At 42.9% G+C, this 10,100-nt stretch overlaps 1 protein-coding gene across 1 annotated transcript in view; it reads right to left on the reverse strand.

The window, feature by feature from the left end:
• TMCC3 (transmembrane and coiled-coil domain family 3) overlaps positions 1–9,285 on the reverse strand; it is a 69,379-nt gene extending 60,094 nt beyond the window's left edge. Inside the window, exon 1 of the mRNA XM_024218312.1 lies at positions 9,126–9,285. Coding sequence (XP_024074080.1) covers positions 9,126–9,203 — 78 coding nt within the window. The 5' untranslated portion in view covers positions 9,204–9,285. The remainder of the gene's footprint in view (positions 1–9,125) is intronic.
• Positions 9,286–10,100: the final 815 nt, after the last annotated feature.

Genomic DNA, 10,100 nt, shown 5'->3' on the forward strand with positions numbered 1-10,100 from the left:
GGAGGTGTGTGTGGGGGGCAATGGTGGGGGGGTAGGGGGGAGCCCAGAACTGGGGCGGCAGGGGGTGCGGGTGGGGGGGTGGGTGAGCCCAGGGCTGGGGCGGCAGGGGGGTGCGGGTCGGGGGGTAGAACCCAGGGCTAGGGTGGCAGGGGGGTGCGGCGAGGAGCCCAGGGCTGGGACGGGGGGCAGCCAAAATTTTTTTTGCTTGGGGCGGCAAAAAAACCTAGAGCTGGCCCTGCATGGAAGTCAACATACCTGACTTAATGTAATCTACAGGCCATAATTCACTTTCAGTCTGTGTGACTTGTCCTCTTGAATGAGAGACAATTGCTAGGTCATTTGAAAGCTTCCCTTACTTACTGTTTTAGGGTCCAATCCTGCAAATCTTTATGTATGTTAGTAGTTTTACTGAAATGCACAGTCCTATTAATTTCAGTGGGACTACATGACATGAGTAAAGACAAACACATACAGTGTTTGGTAGATCTAGTCCTTAGTCAGCAATTAAAAGGATAGATACTTTCAAAGGACCATGTCAATTAAAAAAAAAAAAAACCCACACATTTCTTTGTTTCTGTTATTAACACTATCTTTGATTTAAAAACAAAATCAATTTAGTTATCAAACACCACACCCATTTTGGACCAAAACTGACACAAGATCGTTCCTTTAAAAAGTTTAACACCAACCTTGGGACTTAAATTAGATGAAACTTTACAAGGATACATCTATTATACTACAACTATAGTCTACTGATTATATACAGACTGTTTTCATAATGCTGTCCTAATTCATTTAGGACCTGTTCCAAAGATCACTGAAGTAAATGAAGAGACCCCAATTGATTTCAGTGCATATTGGATCAGGTCCTTAGTTATTTTTAATCAATAACACAATAATATAAATAATACTTTGCACTCACACAACCTTTTTCATCCAGAGATATATATATAAAAAAAAAGACACATAAGCATTACTAATCCTATTGTACAAATGGCTAAGCAAGATCCAAAGGTCACTGACTTATTCAAGGCCATGCAGCCAGTCGATGGAAGGATTTGGAATAGAAGAACCCAGGTTTCCTGACTCAAAACTAGGTTTAGGATTAGATTTTTATCAGTAAATGTTGTAAGCACTAATTTCTTCATACACACATACATGCCAACAGGCAAAGTAAGAAAAATGGTGCTTTCAAATGTATTAAAGTTTGATTTAAGGATATTTTGACATGTGAGGTTTAATTAACAACGCTAATGGAAGTTACAAATTACTTTATTTGAACATACCAATAGTATCAATACTTTAATTCATTCTACCATATGATTCCTAAACTCTCCCTCGAATTACACTCCCCCTTCAACATCTCCCCAAACTGAGGTCAGGTCTGGATTGCAATACATTTGCCTATTGTGTCAAGATGCTGAAACTTGATATCCAGCAGTGCCCATTTGATTTATAACCTGAACAGCAGTACAAATCAAATCAACTTCGCTGTCTGCAGCCCACCAGAGTAACTCTCCTTTTGCAAGGCTGCCAAATTAAGCATCCTTCTAAAAGCTACCCAAACCAACTAAACCAAGAGAATCAAACCAAATAATTAAAAGTGTGGGTGTGTGTGTGTTTGTGTGTCACACACACAAAACATCTTTTTACTATGTTTAAAGTAGTTAACTTAGACCCCGATCCTGCAAGCAATATGCTCAGTAACAAGGATCCACGAGGGGCATAGCAGCAGGAATGAATCATTGCACTGTTTTGGCTAGAGCTGTGCAAAATATTCTGGCAGAGACCCAAAGCAAAGTTCACACACATCTACCAGGTTCATAAAATTCTCAATCAAAAATCCATTCAAACTTCAAAGAGAAATCTGGTCCCCATTTCCATTTTGCAATCATCTTCATAGGAGCAATGGAGTGTGTGTGTGTGTGGGGGGGGGGGAGAAACAGTGGCCTTTAACCCACCCCCGAAATGTGTGGGCACAAGAATGTATTTGCACAGATCACAGGACTGGGGCACAAACTAGCAGTACACTGAGACACAGGCAAACATTTTAAAATACATACTGAGCCGTGTAACAATTTTTTCACCCTACCTTATTTCACTTGGTTTAGCAATTAGAATTTTTTTTAAATAACAGCAGCCATTATTATTTCAGTTGTATTTAATCTGGAAATTGAACGGATACAAAAGAAATCAACTTTGTCAGCTCCCTGTTGTTCAATATTGTTCTACTGGAGTATTCAGTTAAAAAAATGTTTTGAAAGTCAGCAATTTAGAAAACTCTTCCATTACATTGTTGAAATATCCGTGTTTGGTTAGGAGCATCCTCTAAAACAAAAAGCATTCATTTTATCCTAGCTATCTTTTCTTTTTTTCCCCTGCAGTTTTAGATTTTTTTCCTCCTATTCCTAGCATCCTGGCAGTAGGCATCCCATAATTTTATGGTACCTCAGGACGGGGCACCCAAGTCTTCAGAGATGCTGTGAGGTAATGATAGCCATATCAGCTTTTAAGGAGGCCTGAATAGCGTTCTGCCTCATCACATCATCTTGAATTTTTTTCCCCTAATGTAGGAACATTTGTAAGGATGCTCAAGTCATCTGGACACAAAATATTTTGGAGGGGTTCTTTTACAGTATTTTCATTAGAAATATCTTGATATTTAAAGGGACACTCTCAATATACCATTTCATAAAATGTACATATAAAGTATATATTATATTTTAATAGAAATCCTCATGTTACCATCACAGAAAAAAATATTTTATCCAGCACTCTGAAAATACACTTGTAAAAAGAACTTGTGTATCTATTATTAACTTAGACTATCAAACTTAAACACGTTAAAAGTGTGGTTTCCTTTTCACCATATATGCAGTTTACTTTTGCACTGCACTTAGCGTGGACAGTGGAGCTACAATAGCCAGTTAAACTGATCATAAACAGAAAATGTACATGCTAGTTATGCTATTGTAGCATAAAGCTCCGTTGAGGATTTTGGTTCAGATCTATTTCTCTACCTCAAATGCTGTAAATCCCCAAATCTGAAACTCTGAGTTTGTTTGAAAACCAGATCTGAATTTTGTAGTGAGACTGTCACTTGTTTGAAATAATTTTTAAAAGCAGACACTTGTCATGGATTTAAAAAAAAAAAAAAAAAAAGTTCTTGAATCTTCAATACCATCCTGCTATAATTTTTGTTAGCATTACACAGGGTATGATGTGTCCTCAATGGTTTCTTAAAACATGGCTAAAATAATGCTGATAAGAAAAGAATGTGGTTTGAGCATTAGTCAAGGCCTAAAAACATAATACTTGGATATGCAGTAATGCTTTAAAATGTACACTAGTTAAGAATATGGGCAGTGAACATTCAAACATATGGAATTACCAGCTCTGCTACCTTACAACACGTCATTCACCAGGTACTGGTACTAGAACTGTAATAAATATCTACTAATTGTTTTAACACAGTGAACCACATTCACCCAGGCATAAACCTCCTGAAACTAAACAGAGTTACACCAAGTATTAATTTCATTCCAATTGTTGTGAAAGCTATGAAATGTGTGTAACATTACTTCACCCCACACCCCATTCCATCTTCACACCAGATATTACATTACTGGTCCTATCTCCAAGCCAGGTACAGAAACTTAGTTCATTAGTTCCAGCAGCATTAGCTTGCATTTTTCCAAGCTGAATCTCATACTGTTACATTTTCCCTGTGTTTCCGATCTCTTTAGGTCTCTTCATGTTTCTCCTCCAACCCTCTTAGTGATTCCAAGAAAGATATAACAGAAAAACAGGTGATCTAGAAGGGAAAGTGATTAGAGGCCACAAAGACTTCCATATGAAGAGAGATTAAAAAGACTGAGGTGAGCTGGATGAAAGGGACCATGAAAGAGGAATATAAAAAGTATGAATGACTGCAGCAAAGGTGAATCAAATGCTTCTTTTTTTACCTTTTCTAATAATGCAAAAAGAAGGGGACTTTTAACTAGACTTAAGCGAGAAAAGGAATTTTTGTAACCACATGGCATTTATACAAGTCATGAGAACATCCAGTTATATTAGATAAATTTACATTTTTAAAAAGGGATAAACTCAGTGCTTAATTTGTGATAGGGCTTGCCAGGGCTAAGCCCCGGCACCTCTAGGCTTGGCAGTTCATAGCCCCGGCACTTATGGGCTTGCTGCATCAATTATCAATGTAAAAAAATTGCTTTAGCCCCAGCACCGAATTGCTTGAGCTCTGGCAACTCGTTCATTACAAATTAAGCACTGGATAAACTCATCCTTCAGGTTATAAACCTGCCACTAATTGATGGGGATTAAGGGGGGGGAAAAACCCTTTTCTTATGGGCAGGAAATACAGTAATTAGGGTTTCCTGCACCGTTTTATGAAGCATCTGATACTGGTCAGTCAAACAGGGCATCTGACTACATGGGCCATTGATGTGACTGAGTAGGGCAATCCCTATCTGGTTATGCTTTAAAAGTTTTTTTTGTTTTTTTCCCCCCCCCCAAAAAGGATTGTTTTGAAGCACATTGTGGAAGCAATGAGACTCTTGGTACTTGTTTGCCTGGCTTGTGTTAACTGCATTGTTCCAAAAGACTTCAGTTGTTTTAGTGGATTACAGATGGAGATGCAGTTGTTGATGTACCCCAGTCTTAACCAAGGCCTAGAAGTGGAGAAGGAACCAGCCAGTGGAGGGTGTGGAGCTCAGAGTCAGGGATGACATACTCATAACAGCTCTTCCTATTGAGAAGGTGAGCTGTTTCATTCTGTGCAATTTGAAGTTTCTGCATCACTTCAACCTTCAGCCCCAGAATTACAGTAATCCAGTATGGAAGCAATAAATGCATGGATTGCTTTGGCCAGATCCTTACTGGGGAGGATGGGGCGAAGTCTCCTAGCAAACAGAATTTCTTGACACTGATACTAAATTCTGCAGGACCCTGAAGCTTTGCACCTCTTTGATGAATTAGGGAAGAAAAGACACCTTGAAAGGAGGAGAAACCAGTGGCCTAGCTATTTCTTCAAAACATTGCTTCTTCCTGACCAGCAATTTAATTTTCCCAGACAAGAATGAGCCAGCTGTTCTTCATTCAAGTACTCATCTCTTTTAGGCAGTGGGATCTTTGTGATGGTGTTGACTGTATAGAAAAAGAGATCGTCCCCCAGCTCGGTGTTCTTGGCTTTCCTGCCAGCTAAACAGCAATGAGGTCTGACGGCTTCTCTAAATAGTCTCAGGTAGACACTGAACTAGAGGAAGAGTCTCTGGCTTGTTAACTACAGTGGAGTTTAAAAATTACTTTTCTTCCCTTTCCTGAGATTCTACCATCTTGACATTCCCCTTTCATAATGAATTGTTCTAACTTTTGTACAAACTGAATCTGCTGGGTTTTTTCCCCCTCCAGAACAGACAGCAGTTTTTTTTTTCTCTTAAAAATAGAAGGTGAAGGAAAACAAAGTCTAATCTGAATAATCCTTAGTAGAGTTCAAGATGGACACGGTGATGTGTAGGGATTGAAAAGTCTCAACACCTGATCTCCCCAGGACTATGTTTAGTCAGTCCAGATTAAAACGTCCTGCACCATCAGGCTCCCAGGTCCTCCTAATAAAATCAATCCTGACATCTCCTTTTCTCCTAATCGCCCCTCTGCCTACAGACACCTAATTAATTAATTCCAGGCTCCCTAATTTTGTTTGCAGGGCTTCTGTGGGGCTGCTGCCATTCTGGACATGTAGGAAACCCTTGGCTTCCCACATGGGCTGCTCTGCTTCTCACTCCCATGCCCCTCCAGGAAAAGCAGCAGCAGCAGCTTGCTTTGGGCGGCCCCCATCCAGGCCGGGTGGGGGCTGGGCTCTGGCGCTCTCCCCGGGCCAGAAAGCTACAATTGGGTCTAAACTGCTTGACAAACCCTTTGTCTTCTGTGTTCTGGTTGCATTCCACCTCAGTCTCGTTGGGCGAAAGAAATCCTTAACTCCAAACCAGAACAATGGCTACAATGGTGACTAAGCGAGAAGGGCCTCAGTTCATCAGCGATGGAGCAGTCCGAGGGAATGCAGCCATTTTGGATTATTGCAGGACGTCAGTTTCTGCCTTGTCAGGAGCAACAGCAGCTTCAGTTGCTCTGCTCTTCCTTCCCACTCCCCTTCTCTTAAAAGAAGAAATGATCCTCCTTCACTACAAAGCAGCAGCATGGCTTGCTGCTCTGCTTCCTGCCCACCCCAACCCCCTCCAGCTAAAGGATAGCAGAGTTTGAACTACTCTGCTCCTTCCTTTCCCAATTCTCAGGGAATGAGCCAGAAGCTATCCAGCTCACTTATCCAGATAGAATCATAGAATATCAGGGTTGGAAGGACCTTAGGAGGTCATCTAGTCCAACCCCTGGCTCAAAGCAGGACCTATCCCCAGACAGATTTTTGCCCCACATCCCTAAATGGCCCCCTCAAGGATTGAACTCTCAATCCTGGGTTTAATAGGCCAATGTTCAAAACACTGAGCTATCCCTCCCCTCCTGGGAGGAGGTAAGTGAGAGCAGAGTTACTTGTCCTGGGTAAGTGAGAGCGGAGTTACTTGTCCTGGGTAGTGAGTGGAGTATTTCCAACCTCCAGACATATGATGGAAAAAAACAGTCTTGTGTAACTGGATAGTTTTATGCAACTCTTTTGATTTTATCACAGGTCTCTTTATATTGGGCATTTTTCTTAAAGCCTTGTCTCAGAGTCATGTGATTAGATCAGTGCCTTAGCTTGCATTTAAAAAAAAAAGTAAGTTTCTAGTCCTCATGGTTGCAGAAAAAAGCTTTAAAATATGAACCCTGATGTTTAAGCCATCAGAATGCAAATAGAAAGGTCACAACGTTTTCTTAAAAAAAGAAATTTCATTTTTGGACACCTGGAGTTGGCAATACTGAAAATTGGTCATGCTGCTTTGTTCCAGCTATTAAGTCAATCTGCTGGATTGAAGAGACTTCAGTTTAAATTCCCAAATAAATCAAGACATCAAGAATAATATACAAGTTTTCTTCTGTCATCATGCTAAGCAATATAGCATGTTTACCTTCCAGAAAGAAAAGAATTATGAGGTATAAAACTAGTTTGCTCAACACTATACAAAGTAGTAGACATCAATACTGTTGGTTTATGTATAACGTGTGTCAAATTTATAGTGCAAAGGCCATGCTATGCTGATAGCATACCAACAGTAAAAGCCACAGTGAATGAGGTTACTTAATTTAAAACATTTCATTATGCAGAAACAATCTGAAGCACACTGTCTCTTGTCTAGCAGTGACATTTAATGAGATGGGAGGGGCGGAAAGAAAGACTAGCATTCTATATAGGGAAAGGAAGCAGTCTTCCTCCACAGATAAATAATCCAAGTACTTCAAGCTGTGAAGCTCATTTATTTTGAAGCACTAAATATCTTGCCTCAGTAGAAGAGAGAAAGCAGAACAGCTATTTTTGCCCACAGCCAGAGCCAGCAAGAGGAAATTACAATACAACGAAGAGCAGCTTTTCTTTCTTTTGCTTAACCAGAGTCATAAATACAGAGAGGACTTCACCTGCTTAAACCGAACAGGTAGCTGGAGATTTGAAATTTGTACACAAGCTAGCCAACCCATTAGTCCCATCCATAGTGCAGTCATACATGTAATTACACACACATATTATGATCACTAATATAACAGGCAGATATCATGCAGTCTATTAAAAAGAGACACAAAATAATCAGACAAAACAAATCTAACCTCCACTGCACCATGAGAAAAATTGCCCCAATGAAATTGTACATCATGGAATCTATAGTATATAAATATATTGCTCCAACCCTCTTAGAAGCAATTTTAGCATGTAGGATGCCAGGTGTCTAGTTTTCAACCGAACACCAGGTCGAAAAGGGACCCTCCCCAGCCTGGTGAAAATGAGCGAGTGAGTGAAGATGGGGGAGAACGAGCAACGGAGGGAGGGGGGGGGATGGAGTGAGCAGTAATAATTGCTCCCTACTGTAGAAAAATCATTTGCTCTGCAGATCTTCACTTTAAGGGAGATTGAAATAAAAGAAGAGCCTTTGCTTGTATTACCTAAGCAATTTCTGAGGGAGACATCCCAGGGATGTCTAAGCATGGACAATTAATATTCAGAGAATTAAACAGCTAGTTTTCTGTTCACTTTTCGTAGTTGTTTTCCATTACTCTCAGCTTGAGCTAGTTTCTTTAGTGAATTTAGCTTGAACTTCAGTTTCTACAGTCTGTCAACAGTCATTCAGTTTCAATTTGTTACACAACACAGCAATGAAGCAATGTTTGGGTTATAAACACTGAATGGGAAAGTTTATTAAAAGTTTTCCTTTAGATTAAAAAAATAGTCATCGAAATAGCTATTTTGTGATATTTATTTAAAAATAGAGAACCTAAGTTTTGGTCCAGGTTTCAACGAGAGCATGTTTTCAAAAGCACGTCTGAATTGAAGGCTCACACGGACACTGCTTACACTCTACACAGAAATGCAGTGGGATTGTTACATGGCAGTTCCTCAGACAGTCTCTCAACTTGTTGACCTCACTTCAAAAAAAATACAGCTGTGATCCCCACAACTGCTGCGGCTTTTAAGTCCTCAGGAGGAGCAAAACAAGCTGTTTTGTTACCTTTGGACTGGCTGGAACCAAGTGTGTCAAGAGCCGGCCCTGAATCCCTCATCCGCAGCGCTTCCACTAACCTTTAGCAACTACCACCAACCACCTCCAGTCCAATCTAGTGCAACGAGAGCAGTGCGCAGAGGAATGGAGCAGCGGGCCAGGTGTGTTCTCTGCCCAGGCACCCAGTGGCTGCTTCGGGGCGAGAGGAGCTGAACTTGAGATTACACGTACAGCGGCCGAACGTTTGGGTTTGGCTCCCAAGGTGACAGGCGCCTTTTAAGCACCCAAGACAATCAGCTTTTAGCACCTGCGGGGAACCCCCGCCATTTCCAACCCAGACCCGCAGGGCGGCGACAGGGGCTGCTGGAACAAGCGCCCCGGGACGCTGTGCAGCCCCTGCTACGGAACAGCCAAGCGCTGCAGTGGCGGGTGGGCAACTAGCCCCCGCGGGCTGCGCGGCGAGAGGGGAATTACCCGGGTCTTGGAGCGCTGGTGCCTCTCCGGGTCCGAGTAAGTCCTGTCCACAGCCAGGCTGGTGTCGCTTCCAGGCATGGTGCCCCCGAGCGGCTGTTCTCCCCGGGCAGCCCGAGAGCCAGCAGCGCCCCCGGGAGCAGTGCCCGAGCAGGAGAGCCCGGCTTCGCCGTCTCGGCGCTTCTGCCTCCTCCCGCCCTGGCTGCAGCCCGGTGCGCCAGTAGCCGACACGCCCGGCAGCTGCTCCTCCTGCCCCCGCCCATAACCCCGTTAACCCTCCGGCAGCCGCGCCGCGCCCCTGCCTGGAGCGGCCGAGAGAGCTGGGGCCGCTCCCTGGGCAAACCAGTCCCGCAGCCGCACCGGGATTCCCAGCGCCAGGGCGCTGGAGGCTGCGGGGGCAGGGCGCGGCTCTCGGGGAGAAAGCCACAGGCTCTTGGGTGAAAGGGGCAAACAAAAGGGGCCCAAACCCCTGTTTTCTGGCAGGCTCGTGTCGCCGTGTTACTCCCGGGCAGCCTAAAGGCTCTGCCTGCACAAGGCAGGGGCGATGGCCCTCGCTCTGCTCCCGGTTTCATTCGAGTCTCTCCGCCCTTTCATTCAGCCAGGGAGGAGATACAACTGCCCTGCTTTTGCCTTTCAACCCGTTTAAATCTGGGGGTCCCTTTAGTGCTCCTGGGAGAGAGACACTGGCTAGGCAGGACTTGTACTAGCTAAGCCATCCTCTCTCCTCTCCCTCCCAGGGCTAAGGGCTTGTCTGCACTTAAAACACCGCAGCAGCACCACCATAGCGCTTCCGTGTAGACATGACCTAAACTGGGGTTCTCACAACAAATTTTTAATGGCCTCAGTTTCCAAAAAACTTAATTAACTTCAGGAAAAACAAATAAATATGCACACATACCTATCCAAATCATTGTAGTTTATTTACATAGGGTTTTTTATTATTTTTTTGCAGACTCAATAACAACAATGTACAGTTGT

The sequence above is a fragment of the Terrapene carolina genome, unplaced genomic scaffold (genome assembly GCF_002925995.2).
Source record: "Terrapene carolina triunguis isolate 2854851 unplaced genomic scaffold, T_m_triunguis-2.0 Scaffold68, whole genome shotgun sequence".
Taxonomy (NCBI): domain Eukaryota; kingdom Metazoa; phylum Chordata; order Testudines; family Emydidae; genus Terrapene; species Terrapene triunguis.